Below are 22,037 nucleotides of genomic sequence, written 5' to 3'. Positions count from 1 at the left end.
GCGTGTACATGCAAAAACATAATGTTCTTCTTCAGTAGAAAATAAGTTTTAAGATTACACCCATACACTATACAGTATACACTACACTACACATGTATGAAGGGCAGATTCTTCTCACTTAAACACACACCCAACACGAGTCCAGGCTGCTCTCTACATGCACCCACCCACCCACAAACACACACACACACACACACACACACACACACACACGGTGAGTGCTTATAGTCCTTGTCTCTCATTCCAGGCCATGCTGTGATCCCAAAATACTACTATGTACCAGCCGACTTTGTGGAGGCAGAGCAGAACAAGCATGGAAGCCAGAAGCGTTTCCCTAGCAACTCTGGCCGTGATGGGAAGATCTTTCTGTGTGGCCAGGCCCTGTACAACATTGCCAAGCTGCTGGGTATGCCTCTGTGTGTGTTTGTGTGTGACGCTACAAACCCATGCATTAATTCTGTTCATTTTAATATCAGCCTGCAAGTTAATTTACAAGGCAAAACGCACCTAAGTTCATACATTATTATACCATGTAATATGTGTTGAGACAGAAAATTGATTTTTATTAGTCATGATTATCGAAATATTTTAAATATTGCTTAATTCTTCACTGACATGAAAGAGGCCATATTATGATTTTTGGGGGAGGGGGTACTAGAATATGGTTGCATGCTTTAATGTAAAAATAATAATATTAATAATATTTTTCTTCTTTTCAGCTCTATTCACTCTCTATCTGAAACGCTCCATTTTAGCTAAAGTCTTTGTCAGGCCTCCTTCCGAAAAGCCTGGGCTGCTTTAATTGGTCAACTCCCACAGGCCTGAGCAGGCACCACCCACCGTTTTTCCGCGTCAGGTGTTTCGCTGACCAGGGAATCACTCTAACTGAGTCTAGCTGTGCTTATACTGTAAATAGCACCACAACAACTGCTTATACCAAAAACTTGACCCGTATTAGCCTCGGCCTCATAGCCCAGTGGGACACTGACAGCTTAATGGTCCGAGCAAGCTAGCTGCTGGGTGCTAATCAGAGTTGCAGTGTTGCCAAGCAAGTTAATTCTTGCAGTTAACTGTTTCATTTTCACACATAGCTACGTATATTGTCACTGTTAGGGAATGTCTATCAAGTAAATTTACACACAGCAGCAACACACACACGACGACGAAAACCACACAGCAGAACTGGTTTCCATACAACAACAAAGCTAATGCTATCTGAGCTAGTGCAGCAGTATCACGTTCCAAAAGCAGCAAAATAAACAAGTAACAAACCTAGCCTCCTGTTATTTAGTTGGCTCAATTTTCACAGTTTCTCTTGACTGTCACTCAGTAGTACAAAATTTGTCATTAGTCAACATTGCTCTCAGTGTGTGAGAGTAGCCACATTAGCCGTTCAACATGCTAGGGCCAAGTTAAATAGGCTAACCAACGAAATAAACAGTAAAACAACATAAACCATGGCAAAACTTACAACTTCTGAGTGGGAAGTCCGGTCATAGACAGCCGGGATCGTTCCATCCTTGAGCTTGTACCGTGACCAGACCTTGTAGACAAAGCAGTTCAGAACAGTTTCCCCCACATTTGCATCAAATGTAAAGTTGATCAGCTGGGTCTTGACATCCTCGGATAGTAGGAGCAGATCAAGACTTTTGTGTTGGTTCTTGTAGCCAACCACAAAAAAAGCTGATGTGCTTTGCTTATACCTTACACATCTTCATGTTCCTGGAGTTGGTGTTAAAGTCACACATCCCCAGTCATATTGTGAACCTATTTAACTATATAAAAAATATGACTATGAAAATGAATATAAAACTATGTGCTTACGTAGGCTTGAACCAACCAGTTTCAGCCAATAACATCATGACATCCACCCATCAATCAATTTTCAACTTTTAGCAACATATAACACATACCTAGCTCTGTTTTAGGGCCCGCCTCAGTAGCCACTCAGTGGCTGTTATGCAGATGTGTTACATAGAGATGCAGACAAAATATGGAAGAAAATTCTGGTGTTTCTGGCAGTTCAGAAGCAATAGTTTCTGTCGGAGAATAGAATAGTTCCATACTTTGGGCTTTGTACACATGCATCAAAAAGCTATATAACACTCTGAAAGGGAGGGAAAAGAAATCATAATGTGGCCTCTTTAATCCAGGGTTGGCTCATCCATCGTGTGTGTATGCATGTCTACATTTATTTAAATGATGGTAAATAGGTTTTTGGATTGTATCTTTCTTTTTCGACACTTGCCTTCTTGTCTATGTGGGAGGCTTTTGTTTTGTATGCGTGTTAATGTTTTTCTACTGTTGTGTGTGTATGTGTGTGTGTATGCTCACATTCCAGTGGATGAGCTGATCAGCCCTAAAGATATTGATCCAATCCACCGCTACGTACCGCGCCAGGACCAGCGCAACGTCAGCATGCGGTACTCCAATCAGGTCAGCTGTTATCACCTGGCTCTCATCTGAACTCTGCACACTTACTTCCCAACTTGCCATCATGAATGCTCATATGCACTGTGGACGCTCATTCAACCGATACAACTTTGGACTCAAGTGATCCTTGTTAAAATGTCCTCACCCTTGTAAATATAACTTATCAGAGCATTGAAGTGCTTTTGGCCTGAAGTGCTAACAACACACACACGATAAAAAATGATAACTGGCTGTTGTTTTATTTTAGAAATCAAGTGGCGCTAAGTGCTTCATGCTGAGAGGCTGAGAGTGGGCAGCGAATGGACTGCCCACTCACCATGGGAAAAAATGTCTGTTCTATGTTTGTAATATAGTCTTGCATTTTGAAAGACTTTGTCTTGTTCTTGCAGCTCCACAGCAGCAACAAATTCTCCTTCTGAATGAGGTTTCAGCTTCTTAGCTGTTAGCTCGCTCAGCACAAAACTGGCCTGTGGAACACTGTGTCTGTCAGAATGTGGTCTTTAGAAAGCTGCTTGTTGGTCATCCAAACTCTGTCGAAGAGCGTTGTCAGCACACTGACTTGCCTTTTACTTCAACAAAAAACAAAACAAAAGCAGTTGTTTGTCCATTTCTCTTGGAGAGCGTGACACATGTCCTTATGTTTTGTTGACAGGCGTGAGCTGCTCATCAGCTGCTCACCGTTTGATCATTCAAAAATAAATGCATAGCAGTACTAGCTACTCCCATAAAAAAGAAGAGCAGCTTTCACGGCAAGCAACATATGTTTAAGAAATATATCACTCTTATTATCTGTATAATCACACAGTTGAGCTGGATTTAGACGTGATACAAAGGTTAACTGGTTATTGAGAGGTTACCGTGCTTTGATAGTAACAGTCTTTTATTCACTTTGTGATAAAGAGCAACTGTGAGCTTGAACTTGTAGTTTAACTGATGTTGCCTCAAGGTCAGTACAGTTTTACCTTGTGTCATATTTCTGAATAGGCGACAATGTTACTACATACAATCATCCCAGTCATTGTGATAGAGAGGCCTTTGCAGCTAGCAAAAGGATTAGAATGGAGATGACTTTGCTCGATGTGTGTTACTGAAAGGATATTGAGTTCGCCATCAATAATGACAGAAATCACCAGAAACTTCCAACCTGACATCACAATCCTTGTTGTCTCCCTGTAGAAGTGCTGTATAGCCACAGTATCCCCTATGTGTAATTCCATATTTACGGAGGCAAAGGTCAGCTGCAGTGTGACCTATGACACAGCGTCATCAGCTGTGTGCGTAGGCTTTTGAAACTATGCAATTACCTTTTAAAGCGGAACTAAATCCACCCTTACTCCTGCCCACAAACTCTGCCTCAGGCAATTCCCATACCAAATAGAAAAAAGTCTCACGAGTCAGTGCTGTTTTCCACTTTGTTTTGTTATTCATGTGTGCCAAAGTTTTAATTACAGTCCTTCCATCGACAACCTAAACAGCAGAGGCCATCCTTTCTTACCTTGCCAAGGGCCAGTCTTGCAGACATGGATTAAACCCAGTCCATTTCCTGTACCAACTGCTGCTCTGAATGACGATCATGTCTGAGGTTTAATCCATATCTGAGACAGCCGGCAGCTCCGAGGATCACACAGACGAAGGGTAGAGATACGTATACAATGGCCTGATGTTCATACTCTTTGCTGTACGGCATGGTCTGATAAATCCCATTCTGCTCCTGTGTGTTGAATTTTGTTTTTGTAGTTCAGTTGATGAGATGGTGCTCGATGCACAAGGGAGGAGGTCTGAAGAAGTGTGATGAATGGCAGAGTGAATCAAATAGGTTGCAGGGAGAAAGAGAGAAACAAACAAAAAGAGCATGTCAGCCAGTAGGAAAACTGAACAGAGACAGAGACATCAGAGAGATGAACATTTGCCTCTTAGAGGGACAAATTCTATCATTTCCAGGGCATATTACTATTCTTTAATACAAGGAAGGCCCACTTCGTAAGTCAGGAGAATTGTGAATTTTTTCACTTAAAGGTTTTGACATTTACCTGCTGTGTGTAGAAATTTCTCATTTTGTCTTCCCCTGAGCTGCTTATTGTAGAAAGAAGTGGCTTTCGATTTTCAAACTTTCGTGATTTCACTTCCATTTGACTTTGCAGCCATCCAATAACTCAAATCTCCTGCTGCAATGTTAACTGAGAAACCAACCATCGATGTTCATTTTACTTGTTGCAGACTTGTCTGTTTGCAATCCCACCCCAACAGCCCTGTTATATTATACCCCATCAATCGTCACCACCCGTCCTGTTCCTGTTCATTTTATTGTTTCACTTCTAAATAAAGCTAGATATAATATTGGATATTATAATATTTCTTTCATACAATTGAACCGTCAGTTTTTAGGTCTGTGTAATTTGCATTTGTCACAGGTTATACATTTCAACCATTTATTCTGGTTTACACTGTTTATTCTTTTTTTGCTAACTACTTCAATCATTCATCCTTTTCTCTGTCTGTTTGCGCCATTCATCCATTACTTCTAGCTGTTTTAGCTTTTCCACTCGCTTGCTTTTCATGCCCTCAACAATTCCATCTTAATTTCTATTTGATCAAATCATTAGAGCTACTCCACAATCTTTCCGCATACCACCTGGCGACTGCAGAGGTGCCCCCCTGGAGGACAAGTGACCCTGGTTGGGAATCACCTGTTTAAGTCATTCGGGTCATTAAAGGATTTAATGAACAGATTGCGTATATATCAAAAATGTATAAGATGTGTGCACTTTTAGGTTACAATTTGCGTAGATCTTTGATTTGAATGAAACAGAGAGCAATGTAAATCTTGTCATTGTCAATAGAATATCAGCATATAGGCTCGTCTTACTTGTACTACCCGCTGCGGCGTGATACTGTATGTCTCTGTCGGCAAAAAGGAAGAATACATGCAGCTCCATTGTGCTGACAGCATTGATTTTGTGAATTCAGCTTCCAAACTAGTATGCAGCATGCGCAAAGCCTGACTCCCCTCAGGTAGGCTGCATATTTTGTTGAGATTACTTTTATCACAATAACACTTTGTTGAAACTGGATGTGTAGGCAGCGTGACAGCTCGCTGTGGGCCCAGCCTCTGATGGTAGCAGGCACCGCTCTGCGTGCAGCCCATCAACAGAAGCCTATCACATTTGGTTTGATGTTTTCAGCCACATGCAGTCCAAATAAATGTGAGTGTGAGTGAATGGTTTTACTTCAGCTTCATTTCTGAGAAAATTGAAAGCCCCGTATACTTTGCTGTCGCAGTGATGAGGCGCTATCTTTTCATGGCCATTTGAAATGTAATTTGGGATCTGCACAGCTTGTTAATGAGGTTATTGAAGAGCTGACAACTTGTTACTGAAGTTATTACAAACTGTGAAGGCCAGGGTGTGCATCCATAGACGGCGTGTGCAGGTGAGAAAGAGATAATGAATCCAGCCCCACCGAGGCATCAAGGTAAAGGAGAGAATCGTTACTGGGTTCGCAGTGTAGTCACATAGGCAATTGTCTAAGGAACCAATCTGTGGGGAGCACACAGAGAAGAGGGAACAGATAAATTTGAACCTGTCTGACTCATCTCAGAGTCATAACTCAGACAAATCTGAACATACAGACCTTATGCACATATGCAAGATAGAAAACTTTCTTGCCTTATGTGCTCGAGCAATTTTTACTCAAGTGATTGGGGCGTCATCTTTGACTTTGAGGTGTCCAGTTCTCAAAATACATCCAAGGGCTGCAGGTGATTTATCTCCATTTCAGCATTATGCTCTCTGTTAACGTCTCTGCAAAGCCTGATGGGAACACAGGTGTGTAAAACTGTGGCTGAGGCCTTGCCTTGGCCACCAAAATATCCATTGTTACAGAATCTCCTGTGCACTAATGTTCTAAAAAACAAACAAAGAAAACAGTAGATGTTTTTCAGCATTTATTTATTATTCATTTTTTTTGTTATGATTAAAATGTGCTTTGTCATATCCAGTCTAAATTAAACCATTTTGGTTGACAGACATCAGTTAATGTCATAAAGTCATTAAGTAGTTAAAGTCATATTTTTGACCGCCTGGTTAATGTGGTCCAGTATTCTCCCTCTTTTTGCTCTGTTTTTGGTCTCCAACCACTCTCAAGGGAAACATGTTCCTCTTTCGCCGCTAAATGCTCCACTATGTTCACCAGCTACTCTAACTGGGTCTGCTGTCTAATGCTCAACACATAGCGCTAAATGAGTTTTTAGAGCTTTTTTACTGAAAACAGCTGTCCGCTGTTTCGGATGCATTTGAATTCACGTTTTACAGCCAAGAATTTCAGTGTTAACCACATAAAGAAATTCAGTAGTAGTTGTGGTGTGCACGCCAAAAAAAATCATGATAAGGGAATGAGTTGATGTGATGGAAGTCATTCACTTTGCCGGTGTAATGATTTGAAAGGAAGGCATCATTTCAAACGCAGGTGTTTCTCTCGTCTGTCTTTAGGATTCAGTCAGACTGAGAAATCACCTCCTGCTACCAGACTGAGTTTTCAAGCAGCGCCACCTGAAAGCTGAACTGAAGAGTATTTTATTGTCGTGGAAGACGAGAATTCAGCGAATCAACAGACTTTCAGTTTCAGAGTGTATCTATATCTTGCCCTCATCCAGGGGAAATTAGACGTGGTTGTTTATTCATGTGGCTGGTGATAAGCTGAGCACCTTGCAGGGTCAAGCGGCCATACAAATTGTAGACGTTATTCTTTATTCCATCTGTTCTCCGCTGCTTCTCTCACGTCTGCACTTTTTTCTTTGTCATTGCTTTATGCATTTTCTCCCTGACTAATTTTTCCTTCTTTTTGTCCTTTATTTTTACTCATGTATCTCATACACTTGCACCTTTTCCGTGACAGCTTGACGCTTAGCTCACATGTTGTGTCAGCAGAGAAGCTTAAGATGGGCAGAGAAAAAACAGAGAGCAGAGAAAAAGAAGTAGAGAGGCACTTGCACTTTTTTAGTTTACTGTTTTGTGTTAAAGCAAGAAATATTGTGTGTGTCTGTGTGTGTATGTGTGTGTGTGTAGCTGCTGTCTTGTTGCCTCTGCATCATTGACGGCCAGTGTTTGGTCTGCAGGCAGGAAAGGCACATGGGCGTGCAGGGCTATCACATGCAGTTAAGACTGGACTTGTATGCCTTCTACCTCTGTGTGTGCAGAAAATTTGCTTCCCACTTGCCGCGTGCACGCATCAATCTTTGCAGATCACTATCTCTGATTCCTGTTTCTGTTTCTGTGTGCAGTTATGCAAGTATGCGTGTGTGTTTGTGTGCATGTGTATTATTCATAGTTCCATTCTTTCCAAATGTTATGCTATGACTTATTGTCCCTGCATCAATTCATTCCACAGCTGGAGAAAATAAGATGCTGCATAATGTTAAATCCTTGAATAGCCTGCAATATTTACTGTTTGCTTCCACCTCTAAGCTTATATAAGGTTAGGCAAGAGTTCATTCATTCATTCATCAGTCTAGCATCATTTTGATGGTAAAACGGAACTGGCCTCAGCAGCCTCTGCGGACATCAAATCTCAAGCAAATCTCAGATTGGCTTTTAGCTTTTAATAAAAGACTGCAAGACAGACACTGAGCAGCCTGTTGGACTAATAGGTAATATTAACTGACTTGCTTGTGTCGTCGCACTTCTTTGATGTTTGCCTTTGGCAGCAAAGTTGTCGTAATCATAAGAAATGACTGTGCACAGCAGTCCATATGTATGACAGTGGTGTATAAGTGAATTGCACTAAGAAACTGTACGGGCGCCAAATTGCAAAAATGACCAATGCTTGCATGATGTTGCTTTAAGAAATTATGTCAATATCATATATTTTTGGTGGAAATTACTAATTTCCACCAAAAATATGTAAAACGTTCCTTTTCAATGAATCCAATTTCAAAACTATGACTCCACACTTGCGTTTGCGTGCGTCAGTTTCCACCTTTGCTTTCTTTCTGAAATGTGCAATGACATTGTTCTTTCTTTTTTGCAGTCGCTCAGGTGTTATAGTCACCTCATTTTAATCCCATTCACCACCCTGACTCCGAGACCCTGCAATGCCGTGCAGAAGAAGTGACTTCAATGTGTTGGAGCTGACATGGCAACACTTTCTTGCACATGCCTGAGAAGTACATATTAAAAATCTGCACGACTCAGCATGACTTTTACGTGGCCAATCTAAATTTAAAAACGACAATACAGCACATATCCTCATACTGTGCATGTCGTTCTAAGGTGAGGTGATGCATTAAATTTGCATCATGTGTGCATCACAGCAGGAGGGGAATGTGTTTTTTTTCTTCAAACAACTAGCATTTGGAGAGCGGGAAGTTGTGATTTAGTTGGTGAATGGGGTGTTCATGCAACTTTAATGCGGAGCGGAGCTTGACGTACAGGAACCTTTTACCCCCGTAATGAAGTGCAAGCCTGTTCAATAAAATATGAAGCTATAAAATAAAGCTACACAACTTAAGTATGTATGTAACCCACGTGCCAATGGTGAAAAATCAGCAAAAGTTCATTACTGTGGTGCTGCTGGTACCTCTGTGCTAATAGTTGCACACGGCTGATTTTTTAAGCTTGACCCTGCAGAGCGCAGTGCAGTTTCCTTAGAATTTAGCAGCTACCAGAGCCAAGTATTGGGTTTTTCTGCATCAGAGACAACGCGCTTCAAGGGCTGTGAGGGTGAGTCAGATCAAACACACCCTGGGGAGTGTGGCGTGACATCCCACTGACAAACATGCAATAATTTGCAGCAGACGTATCATCTGTGGGATCTGAGAAGTCATGAATGGTTGTAGAAGTGAATTAGTTGGTTATGTCACACACTTGCTTTTAATGTTGTACCCTTAATCTGCTCAGCTATTCAGGCATGCTCGCAGCGTCACATTCTCTGTCTCATCTCGCGCTCTGTTTTTTTCCCCCCTGATCCTTTTTCTCCGTCTGTCTCTTTGAATTTTATTTTACTTTTTGTTGATTCAACAAGCCGCAAACGCCCACGTACAGCTCTGAAGCACATGCGAGAAAAGCATTAAAAACAAACGTGCCGCTCAACTCTGTCATTGTAAAACTCTCTAGGAACACACATACCCATATCCGGCACTATGTTTGAACAAGGTTAATGGAAAAGTTGCATTGTGGTCCACACTGCAGGAGCTGTCAGTCACCAGTCAGAGATAAGCCGTGGGTCGAGACCCCTGATTGGATAGTACAGCATGGGGAGCAAACATACCTCCCTAGAGGAACAGTAGAAAGGGCAGAGAGAGAAGACAGGAAGTAGGGCTAAATATACAGGGGTAGGGAGGAAGAACGAGAGAAGGTCTCATTTCATTCTGTATATTTAGATTTAAATGAACACTGAGGGCACAAACACATAGCTCCTTTTAGAAGCATTCATTGACTCCCTGTGAAAGGCTTCTTCTATCTGTTGCAAATAAAGCAGATACATACAAATCACGTCATTTCCCCTCCGGCAGAGAATTTTCCAATGAGATTATTATCACCAAAATACAGCAAATGTACATTTCCTAAACTTCCTGTTGGCTGGATAATGACACCACTGTTTGTTCGTAGTAGATTAAGATACAGCACACTTTGACTCAGTACTTGTGCAACATTTTATCGGCCATTATACAAATTTGTGGTGTGGATGATTATCCTTTTAGCACAGCTGGGGGAAGAGATGAAACCTCCACTTCCTCCTGCTTCCAGTGTTTTCCAGTCCATTTGCTTCAGGGCGTAAATGTGTTTTATTGAGTGGTATATACAGGCAGTTACACGTTCGCAGTGTGGAGAGTGACCGTAAAGCATTTTTTTTTCTCTCTGTCAGTAAATGGACAGACAATGTGGCATTGTCATCGTCTCGCTGTACGTCTTTGCCAGGGAGACATGTTGAGTGGCTGTGTGGCGGGATCGCACCGTACAGACACCTGTTGAGATAAGTGAAATATGGATATTACTCCAGATTCAAGGAGCAGAACACAGATTAAAGGTCAGTGTTAGGACACCGCTGAATAATCGACAGACTGTCCCTTTCTGAAGAGCAGAGTGACCCTGAGCAGCGCACGCACACACACACACACACACACACACACGCACACACACACACACACTGCATTTTCAAACTTACACGCACGTCCTCCGTCCTGTGCAAACCCTCCAAACAGACTCACACAATTTCACACTAATTTTCCGTCTGTATCCTTCGCCTCGCTCACACACGCAAACACCCACACACACACACACAGACGTACAGATTGAGAGTGTGCTAAACCCTGCTGTTTGCCAAATGGCCTGGTGGTGGGCAGGAAATGTCGAACCCAGCGGTCTGTGACAGTAAAAGCCCCGGAGAGATGGCTACTGACCTTAACCTGCAGGGAAATGGACATCCCTCAGACACACTCGTACACTTTGCATGCATTAAGTCTTGACACACCACCCGTGTTCAAGTGCACCCTCTGAGCGCACTCATACCAACACATGCACGTACTGCTTTAGCTTCAGAAGTTGTGTGTGTATGTGTGTTTCTGTCCTTCTCAGACACACCTCTGCTTCCTCGTCTGTGCTACAAGCTGTTCTCTGCGCCAGGGGCCCCATTAGCGGCGTCTGATAGGTTTGGCCCTTCCTGTTTCTTTTGTCTCACTGTCAGTGTTATTGGCCAGCTCTGGCGTACAGCGTCTCTCTGTTTACGGCTCTGACGTATCGCACAGAAACAAAACGGGACACAAGCTGCCAGGAATCACAGCCTCAGGGAGAATAGTAAAAACACCAGAGTAGAGGTCAAATATTTGAACCTGCTGTGTTCACGTCATCCAAGCCCTCACTCGAACAAAAGGCTGTCACATCCCTCGTACATTAAGGTACATCAACCCCTCCTGCTGATGTGGAGTCTTAGATGAGTGTGGGATTTGTGTTTGGAGCCAGGTGCGCTGAGAGGAAGGCATCTTGGCTTCTATTAGCTGCTTGCTGATGGTTACTGCTGACAGTGTACAAGCCCAGGCTTCACTCCAGGGGCCTGTTCACAGTACTCACACCTGCACTCACTAGCTCTGCTCTGGCCCCAAGAAGTGTAACAACAAACAAAAGAATGAGACCTTTTTTTGTGAGATGGAAGAAATTGTGCTAGTCTTCTAGCATTTAAGAACTTTGGCTGAAAATGCAAATGAAGTGCACAACCTTTTGTGAGTTGAGTGCTTCTTCCGAATACATGCAGAGGCCAAGTCAGTTTGACATGTGTACATCTAGGGAACCTTAAGACGCTGGCTCTTAAGGATTAAAAAATACAATAAATAATAAGAATAAAGGTTCTGTGACACAACACTTTTAGTACAAAGGTGTGTAAGTGAAAGCAGAAACGTGTGTGAGACCTGCATGCATCCTTATATATCACAATTATTTGTAATAGTTTGGCAGCAGTGTGATCGCGTTTCTTTGCATCTGTGGAGTCATTTCATGATTTCATGCAGTGTTTCGTCTGTCTGTGTATTGTACCTGGTGTTATGCATTGGTCACAGCTGGTTTTTCTTGTTTGTAAGCAAGTAGCTTACAGTAGTAGTTTTTCCTGCTGGTAACATAGTCAGGGAATGCAGGCATGAGATGGTGGGTGGTGGAATAGTAATTCAGTGGAGTAAAGAGCAGCCCCTGAGCATCTGTCTGCACATCTAAATAAACTGCAAGTATATGCATGCAAACCATGTTGGCAAAGCAACTCTAAACGATATAGGAACAATAGCTGCTGGAGAACGGACCACTGAAGTGGACTTTGGATGCCGTGAAGCTGCAGGACCTCCACTCAGCTGCATCCAGTCGACACGAGGGGCTGTAACTGAAACCTTGAGCACGTTTGCTGGCCTGAACTTAACTGTTGCTACCTCCCCCAGCGTCAAACATTTTAATTCACTCAGGATAACTGGAATCATTTTCACATGACTCCTTCTGTGATGGAGGAGTGTATTCTGAAAGCCAGAATTGATGCGAGCGGTCGCGCAGCGCAGCCACAGCACAGTCAAGAATGGAAAGAGTGAGGAACAGATCCTCCGTACAGGTTGTGGCGAGTCAAATCGTCTTTTGTCCGTTCCTGAGGGTGCATAGTGGTTAACTTCAAATGGCTGCTGATCAGCATGCAGGAAAAGCAGCATCAATTCTTCAGTAGTTTTAGCAAAAGCTCTCAGAGGTTGTGCAAATATCACAAAATGTTAGGAGGCTGACTGTATAAGCTCTGCATAAGCGTACAGAGGGAGACACTCTGCAGAATGCAGCTCCTGTAATGGCCTTGGCACTTTAGCCTCACTGCTGACAAATGGCTGACATATCCCTGGTGTACTCCTTGAGTTTTTTTTTTTTTTAATCTATTACAAATATATCTGACTACGCTTCGCCTCTCAGTGTGCATGCTGTAGCCAAAGAGAACTGCTCCTCTGGCAGCAAGCATAATGGTGCAGTTTATTTGTCCAGCAGTCTTAGGGCTTTTGTGTGTGTGTGTGTGTGTGTGTGTGTGTGTGTGTGTGTGTGTGAGAATGAGAGAGAGTAAGAGAGAGCACATTAGAACCATAATGCCCATCTGTTCTCAAAGTTTGTCATTATGTGTGTACGGTCTGGGTGTTGTGCATCTTTCTGTGTGTACATCTGCGTGTAGCCTGGCACAATGACTAAGGACGTATTTTTGTTCCAGGGTCATTGTCAGGCTGCGTGTGGGCATCAGAGCTCATTCACAATACTAAACACACACACACACACACACCCTCTGGCAGATCAGAGTCTTGCCATTTAGCGGTTTGTGTTTGTGGCTTTGAAATGACTTGTAAAGGGATGGAAATTATTATCCAGAACAAACGCACACAGAAAGAAAAAAAAAATTACCTGCACGACTCTATGAGACAGCCTGTCACCGCTCGGCATTCGATTTTCATACGTGGCTGCATGTATATTTATTTTTCACTGCGGTACTCTGATCATTATGCAGGCACGTCACCCCCTACCCACACACACACAAATGGTAGTAATCAGGCCACTTATCTTCCCCAGCCTTTCCGGCTCTCCAGGCATGATATCAAACAGGGCCGCTCCGACAAGCCGAGGCTCCCAGCTCACACTGTGGTTTGCCTTTAATATCAATTGATTTTTTTTCTCCTGCTGCTTCACTCATAAGGATTCTCCGGCGCAGGATAATATTTCTGAGCTGAGTCCGGGGAGCAATGTATCGCTTTCTCAGTCCGGGCGCCTTTACAATTACAGCGGCCAGCGGCGTGCAATCCAATTCTTCACTCGGTTCTCCACTGCTGCGGTGATTCCACCCTCTTTCTCCCTCCTTCTCTGTCAGTCTTTCCATCTCCAGCTCTGCCACTTGCTTTTTCCTCCGTGCTGTCGGACTGGAGGCATTCCCCTGAAACCAAACTCCCGCCTCATCATCTCCTCCACCAATTATGTTTGACTTAAAGCTGCGACTGATCCTTGTCATGGTCTCGTCGTTAGTGACCTTTTGAAAAGATCCGACTTTAAAAAACGGACACGAGACATTTTCCTCTCGTGCGGCCCTGATTGAAAAAGACTTAGCATTTCTTTCATGTTTTCTCCCCCTCCCAATGCATTTCTGCTAAACCCCTGACACTTTGAAATACCCTCATCAAAATATGAATCTCTGAGCTGCACAGAGACCAACTTCCCGAGGATGATACAGAGCCCGCAGTCATTCATCTGTGCAGGGGCATGAAAAGAAGGGATTATATTTCATTCAAATAGTTCTTTCTTTTTTTTTTTGGTGGCGGATAAATTCCCTTGCTTGCTTTTTAACTTTATGAAAGTCTTTGAATGTTTTATTCCTTTGTGATGTGATGCTCGCTCGAGGCTGCCTCCCTCGTGCTGCGCTGTGCCAGTCGGCACACTGGGAGGGACATGACCTTGAAATAATGTCGCTGAGTCTTTAAGTTTACGTTTCCTTTAAATGGTTAAATATGGAGCCAAAGGAGAAAATAGCATTATTATTATTATTATCCACAGAAATAGTGTCAGTCAATCAATTGATCACTTTATAAATCACTTTTAGGTGGTTTGAGGCACAGGAAAACATTTGCAATATGACTGAAACTGAGTGTGTGTTCCTTCAGAGCAGCATTCAGCAGCACTATGTCAGCTTCACACACACCCACAGTCTCTCCCCGTCAAGACAGAAACACAGCTGTACATAAATCCCACCTGAACTTTCTGCATTCTCCTTCTCTTTTCAATCCTTTTCGTACTCACAAACAAACAATATATTATTGCATTGTGTAGTCTACTTTCAAACACACAACAGGCAATTTAAAGAATGTTTTCCCAGAACAAATCGTTGCACTTGAATTCATAAATAAACCCTCATGACTAACTGCTCTAAGATTTTCTGTAAATAATATGAAGGAAACTGAAAGAAAGGAAACACCAGGAATGTAATCATAGGGAAATAAATGAATTTATGAAGTCTTTGTTCAGTGCACAGCATTAATCAGATGTGGTGATGCTCTGTCAGCTACCTGATTTGCAGACTTACAGCTTTGTATATAAATCTACTCCTGTGTGTTTCAGGTTTGACTGTATTTCTTGTCTGAGCGTCTTGACAGAAACGTCTGAGTTTTGACTCTCTGGGACGCTGTTTGTCTGCATTTACTTCTGACCTGTTAGACTGAGCAAGTGAGAGAAATGAAGACAGGTGGTGAGAGAGTAAGTTTCAGAGGTAAGAGAAAAGCAAAGGAGGAAACTAAGTATAGAAAGAAACAAGGGAAGAAATAAGCAGGAAGGAGGAAGCTAGGAACGATGAAAATAAGGATGGAGAAAAAGGAAAAGATGTAAAAGATGGCTGGATGGAAACACAGATATGAAAAAAGGAAGGGGAGAAAAGAGGGATGCAAGGAGAAAGAAAAGAAGGTAGGAATAAAGGACAGAAAGACAGAAGGAGGGAGGAACAATGGACAGAGAGGGGGAAGAAAGGAAAGAACAAGACAGGAAAGAAGAAAATAGTCGTAGGATGGAGGGATAGCAAGACAGCATGATTATACGATAGAAAGAGGGGAGGATGGAATGATAGACAGAAGGAAGGAAAGAAATAAAAAGAAGAAAGGACAGAAAGGATGAAGAAAATATACAAAAAAGAAGCTAGAATAGAAGGAAGGAAGAAAGGGAAGAAGTAAAAGAAGGAATGGAAGGAGAGAGCAAAGAAAGAGCGAGGGAAAGGAAGGAAGGATCTCAGACACGACTCATCTTGTGTCTCATCTCAGTGCTTTTAATTTTGGGCAAAAAGTCAAATGAAGCGGAGCTGAAATTCATTTCTGTTCTGCGGGGACTCGCAGCAGCGTTCTCTGGCTAATGGCTTTTCACTCTGTCACATTTAACACGGCTGTATCTCTGAGGGGCAGGACACGGCAGCCAGGCCCGCTGCTGGCCCTGCCGCCCCGTCCGGCAGCTGGAGGTCGACTATAGCTTGTTAACAGCACGTCTTAATTTGTCCCATCTCAAGACCTCTTTTCCTCCCTTTGTCCACCTTCTTGTCTGTGATGATTGTGCTTTCTTGCTTTTTTTTCCAGGGCAGAGGGCACATTTTCTGCATTTCTTTTTCAGCTTTTTCACGAATCATTTAATCATCTCAATAGCTGGATAGTAATGGAGTCTGGAGCCTGTTCATACAAAGCCCTTGCTGGGGGTTTAGTAGCACAGCAGAGGTACAGGTTTCGGTAGAATTACAGATCACATCTGTCTCTTTCTCTCTAGGAGTGTGTGTCTCTGTTCTCTTATTGCGCAGAGATGAAGAGTCAAGGAGTTATTTATTCTACTTTGTTTGATTTTCCTGACAGATGTGTGCCAGCTCTATTTATTAATGTGCCGCTTTCATTAGTCATTCTTTGTGTTTGTTCATGCACGCTTAGGCGAACAGTAGTGTATGCTCTTCCTGTCTCAGAGAAGTGCCTGAGGTTGGTACCGACATGCACTCGCAGCGGAAACAGCGAGATTAGACGGAGGCAAAACAAATCAGAACACAGCAGCTGCCCTCTGCAAGGCTTTTTCACCTTTATAGCGCTGCATTATTTTCTTTCAAGCAGCTACCCGAGTCCTTCACATTTGAGATCGTAATATTCGAGCTACTCACTCGAGGTGGGAGGTGCGTCCTGCTGCCTCGAGTGACGGGGAGACTTGTTGTCTGTAACACTCATTTGAAGGAACAGAGGTTTGTGAGGTCTCTCACAGGTCGGGTGTTAGATGAGGAGATTGATGCCTCGCTGCATGAAGCTAGAGCCAGGAGATGTTAGCTGAGCATTGATACTGGAAACAGGGGGAAACAGCGAGCCTGGCTCAGTCCGAAGGTTATAAAAATCCACCTTCCAGTGCCTGTAAAGCTCATTTGTTTTATCCAAAACTGAAGTGTAAACATTGTACGCTTCTGTACTTTCACAGGGCTTTATAAATGGGTTGTTTCATTGCCAGGTGCAGTGACTTCTTACGGTGCAGACCAGACTAAAGGAAGCCACTGCGCCTGGCCAAGAGGAAGATATTTTTACCATTTCAAAGAACTAGGCTAGCTGCTTCGAGCAGTTTCCAGTCTTTATGCTAAGCTAAGGTAGCCGTCTCCTGGCTGTAGCTGTATAAATGTTGACATCTATGCGATGTAATGCTATGATAGGAAGAGCATTTTTAAGTCAGCTCTGGCATTAATAGCAGGTAAATCCAGGGGAGCTAAGAGTTATACAGTCAAAATGATAAGCTCTTGTTAATATCCATGCAAGAGTGCATTTTCAAAATGCTCTTTTTTCATCCAGAGTAAATAACATGACAGTAGACCAGACAACTTATCATCTACCGAGAAACTCAAGAGGATCAAAATATCTTCCTACTATCCGACAGGGCTCACCCTGACAGAACCAAGGGAGACCTGGTAGAAATGAAACTCTTAAAGGTTGTGGCTTTGACTAAACTCCTCACAGTGTGTTTAAGTCAATGCTTGTCTTTGTCTTCTTGAAATGAAATAACAGCAGCTGCATCGTCTAGGAATAAACATTTTTAAACCTGGCCCAGGCCAGTGTTGCTCAGCAGAGGACTGTGACTGCACGAGTGCTGAGTGGTTGTTTTAGAGGTGTAGACAAATGTCCTCTAGCTGCTGCAGCTCTTTGTGTTGGCTGCAGGAAGATTCCCTTGAATGTCTCACAGGCTTTGTGAGGTAAGAGTCAGTCATTTCGTGATTGGCTGTTAAACCCTTTCATACAGTGCATAGTCCTGTGATACATGCTTATTAACCTATTCTAAGAAATTTACTTATTTTAAAATCAACTTGATTGTAGTCCCTATTTAAACTATGTCTTGCTGAGTCTCCATTGTTACCATTTCCTTCTGTGTGTGGATTGATGGTCCAGCCACGCTTCTCTCACCACCTGCCAGTTCCTGCTATGAATTTCTTCACTGACAACCTAAACCACATCTGCTTTTTCAAACACTCCTCCTGCAAGGGGTCTCAAGTTAATCTTAAATACTTCCTTGCATTGTTTTAGCTGTGCTCAGCTCCATTCATGAATAAATGAATCTTATTTCCATATCAATTCAAAGTTTGAGGCAAAACTTGGTGGTATTCAATTATTTAATTAATGATCGGTGCAGCTGAACCGGTCGGCAGAATCATGCCGCATTGATTATGTGATCCTTTTTTTTAAATCCCCCCCCGAAACCTCAGGCCGACAGAGCACGAGTTGTGCTTGGTGGCAGCTCGTCTCTTGGCCGTGCCCTCGTGCAAAAAGTTAAGGTATTCAGCGTTCTGGCCTGGTGAGCTGGAGTTCCCTCAGGCACACACAGCTTTCATATTCTGTGTTGGGTGTTTGCAAGAATAGCTCAGTATCATAAGAGGAGCAATCAAAATTGGAAGCTGAAACAGTCTGTGCAATGACCCAGAGAGTATCTACTCATCCTACTGATCCATAAAAAGTATTTTTGTATTTTTGGGCAGGAAGAACAACACTATCATCGCCTTTTTAAGTTGATGTTGCAAACTTGTTTGCAAAAAGTGTCTTCTTTAAACATCCAGCAGTTACGGAGCACCTCTAGGATTCATTTAGAGCCATGTTCGTGTCCTCCGCATGACCTCAAATCCAATCTTCACTGTCCTGTTAGCTGTGCGTTTGTTTCCTCCACCCCCTGAGGGAAACATCTGGCTCCGTAGCTGCTAATCTGTATTCTTTGTCAGTCAGTCGTTTGGAGCGGGCAGGAAGCGTGCAGACAGTTTTTAAGAGCTTTCTCATTTAAAACAGCAGCCTGCCGGATCTTGAAACACCACTCTGATGAGAGCGGTAGATTGAAACAAAACAGTAAAGTGTCTGGCCAATTAATTTAGCTTAGTTTAGCTTAGCTTAGTGTAAAGACCAGAGGCAGGGCAGACAGCCAGCCTGGCTCTGTATAAATCTGCCCAGCAGCGCCTCTAAAGCTCACTTATTAGTGTTGTATCTTGTATAAACTGTACAAAAAAAATCATGGTTTGAACAACAATTTGCAGTTGTATGCAGGGCTGGACTATTTCTTGGCTGGCCACTGCTATTTCCTCCTCTTTTTAGTCTTTATGCTAACCTAAGCAAACCTAACCTAAGCCAAGTGTTGGCTGTAGCCATATACTGAGGAGAAAGATATGGGAGTGGTATCAATCTTCTCTTCACTCTTGGCAAGAAAGCATACATATTTCCCAAAATATTGAACTGCTCCTTGATATGAAATACTGATTTATAGCAGTTTTCAGTTTTAAGGGTTTTTTATTTTATTTTATTCTATGATGCAGTATAGCTTGCATTTAGTTTGAGTTAGAGGTTAAATTAAGATGAATTGTAGAGTTTTTATTGAATTATCCACTTACTCTTCATCTTTGAATGAAGAATCTCTCAGGGCAAATTATACAAGACTACTAGAACTACTCCACCTCGGGTTACATTTCAGGTACCAGCAGTGATGTTTTATGGTCTTATGTACAGTATATGTAGGTTTAATGGTTGGCCACAACTAACTTACCTCCTCAGATCAATGATATGCTGCCCTGTATCTGTCAACAGCTGAATCCCCACTGTTTACCCGACGGCGAAGCTCCCTCTTGGATACATACCGTACACTGTTAGATATGATCAGTCTGTGATGTTGAGCGCATTCCAGGAGTTATATCATGTTCATGTGATGCAATCCGTTTTTGTGGCTTACTCAACCTCCCTAAGCCCACCTAGTCTTCTTCTACTGCAGTTGGCAATTTCCAGTGCAATTCCCCAAGAGAAGCTGATTGAACTTGCGGCGCTCGTAGGTTGGCGTGATGGTTTAGTACGTAGGTGGAGACAGCATATAAGAGAAAGAGAGCACGTTTTTCGAGTCAAGAAAACACAAATCACGTGCACATCCGCTCTAAGGGCAAAGTAAGACAGGGTTCAAACAGCATATCTGTTTTCATCAAATCTGACGCACGATTTGGGTTGTAAAACTTGAATTACCTGCGGTCAAGCTTTTTTCTTTTCATTAATTAGCCTAAAGCCCAATTCCAGGGAGTGCTACGGAAGTCTTTAAAGCGTTAGATTTGGCCTGAGCTGTGCTGACATCAGACCAGTGGCTGCACATCGGATGCATCTAATAAGATTTGTTACCGTTTAGCAGTCTGTCGCAGAGCTGCTTTGGTGAAACGGCACATCTCTCCTTTTCCGCTTCCCCGTCAGGCTCGACACCATTTCGGTCACACTACATTGATGTTTTTAGGGTGCCTCTCAAAAGGTTGTTTAAAGAAACATTTGAAGACTCAGCTCACTGTGCGGTTGCGCAGTCATGTCGCCGAGGTTCGATTGCAGTGCACGGAGGAGGGAGTGCATTTCTCCCATTTCTCCATTATGCATTTCCATATCTTCTCCTTTGCCAAATGAGTCTTTGTCTGCTCAGAGACCAGCGCTAATGAGAGAGTTGCATTGCAGCATTTTTGAAGCCATTGCTCCCCTATTCATCAGGAGAGATTTGTGAGGTTTTTTTCGACTCAGCCACCCCCATCCCTCTGTTCTCTTGCTACTCTCTGATTTATAGTAACGAGGTTGTTGGCTAAAACCAGCTCTTATCAACCAAACAAAATGGCTCCCAGCTTTCTGTGTGTGTGCACCCACAAGCGCTCCTGTTTGTGTGTTGTTCCCTGGCTCCGTGTTCTGTAGCTGACTCTGGATCTGAGCGTCTGTGCATGCTGGTGTAGGTGCTTGTGTGCCTTCATGTCCAAGAGAGTTGCCATGTTCTGTGAGTTTGCATGCATGTATCAGTATGTGTGTGTGTGTGTGCGTGTGTGTTTGTGTGTGTGTGTGTGTGTGTGTGCAGGCGCATCCCCACAATGAGAATGAGATGAAAGGCCGCTGTTCCTGTGAGTCACAAGCTGCTGCCTGCTTCCGAAATGGCCCTGAATAGACCGTCGCTCAGTTGAACTGAAGTGATCTTCTGCTTATAATTCACTTGCACACGCACACGTATAAATTGCACATAAAAACTGTGCTTCCTCAAGTAAAGAAGGAGAAGATGAAAGGAAGTGATGGACACAGAGAGAGCGACATTTGCATGTGCATCAACACAAATATACGCACAGGTCTTGGATAGGAAAAATCAAAAGAGACTGAAAGTGAAAGTGTTAACACTCAGTTTGGCAGTAAGACAAAGAAATGTGGTCACACAGACTTAAACTGACATTTACAGGCATATGAATATAACAGGAAAACAGTAAGTGTAATATAAGTGTAAGGAAACTGTAATTGGGTGCAGATATTTTCTGTTTAAAATTCAGGTTGTCTCTTTCCAACGTATTTGCTTCAGCGCATGTGATTCATTCTGTGTGATGTGTTCAGGTGCTCGACTACAAGACAAACAACTGTGATACCTCTTGTCTGTGTTTTCCCTGACTATCCACAAGCCCAAATGGCCCGAGATGACTGCAGAGAAAACCTCTGAAATGTGTGTCTTTTCTCCCCCTCGTCTTTGTGCTGTCTCCCTGTCTTTCATGTCGGCTCTCACCCTGCATCCACACTGTGGGCAGCGTGAGTGATGTGTTGCTCTATTCTGACCAGTTTTGACTATCTGTTTGTAGTAGTGCTCGTGTGAGTATTGCCTTGATTGGCCTGATGCCTTGTGACCTTCTGCAGCCAAATGAAAGCAATGAAAGTGTTTGTTTTAGCTTTAGTTCTGTCTTCCCTGATGTTACTGAATGTCCAGGAGATGTAGCTTGCTGGAAAGCTTTATTTATGTAGAACACACTACAGTACGTGAATAAATGTTTTCATTTTATCTTTATTTTATGATTTTTATATTAGTCATTGTGTTGTTGGTTATTGTCCTTCCACATTGTTGCACAGTTAAAAAGAGATAATACATTACCAGGTGTACTGATTTGGAGCAACTGCCTGTATTTTTCTTATTGTCCCCAAACTCCATGAAAAGACCAAAACCAACAAAGCAATATAACAGTTAGCAAATGTCTCAATACTTTCCAGCTTCCCTGCCTTGTCTGTGGCACTCAGGCCCATTTGTTCTGTCTGAAGATGTAAATCACTACTAATATGTCAGATTGCGTGGTTTAATTTTTGAAAA

At 42.8% G+C, this 22,037-nt stretch overlaps 1 protein-coding gene across 4 annotated transcripts in view; it reads left to right on the top strand.

The window, feature by feature from the left end:
* Positions 1-22,037, top strand: part of phkb (phosphorylase kinase, beta) — a 91,163-nt gene that overhangs the window by 41,165 nt on the left and 27,961 nt on the right. For all 4 annotated transcript variants that reach the window (XM_041959164.1, XM_041959323.1, XM_041959244.1 and 1 more), the window contains 2 exons: positions 248-406; positions 2,342-2,436. In XM_041959164.1, coding sequence (XP_041815098.1) covers positions 248-406; positions 2,342-2,436 — 254 coding nt within the window. The remainder of the gene's footprint in view (positions 1-247; positions 407-2,341; positions 2,437-22,037) is intronic.

Source organism: Chelmon rostratus, chromosome 1 (assembly GCF_017976325.1).
Source record: "Chelmon rostratus isolate fCheRos1 chromosome 1, fCheRos1.pri, whole genome shotgun sequence".
NCBI classification, from domain to species: Eukaryota; Metazoa; Chordata; class Actinopteri; order Chaetodontiformes; family Chaetodontidae; genus Chelmon; species Chelmon rostratus.
This window is presented reverse-complemented; position numbering and strand designations above follow the sequence as displayed.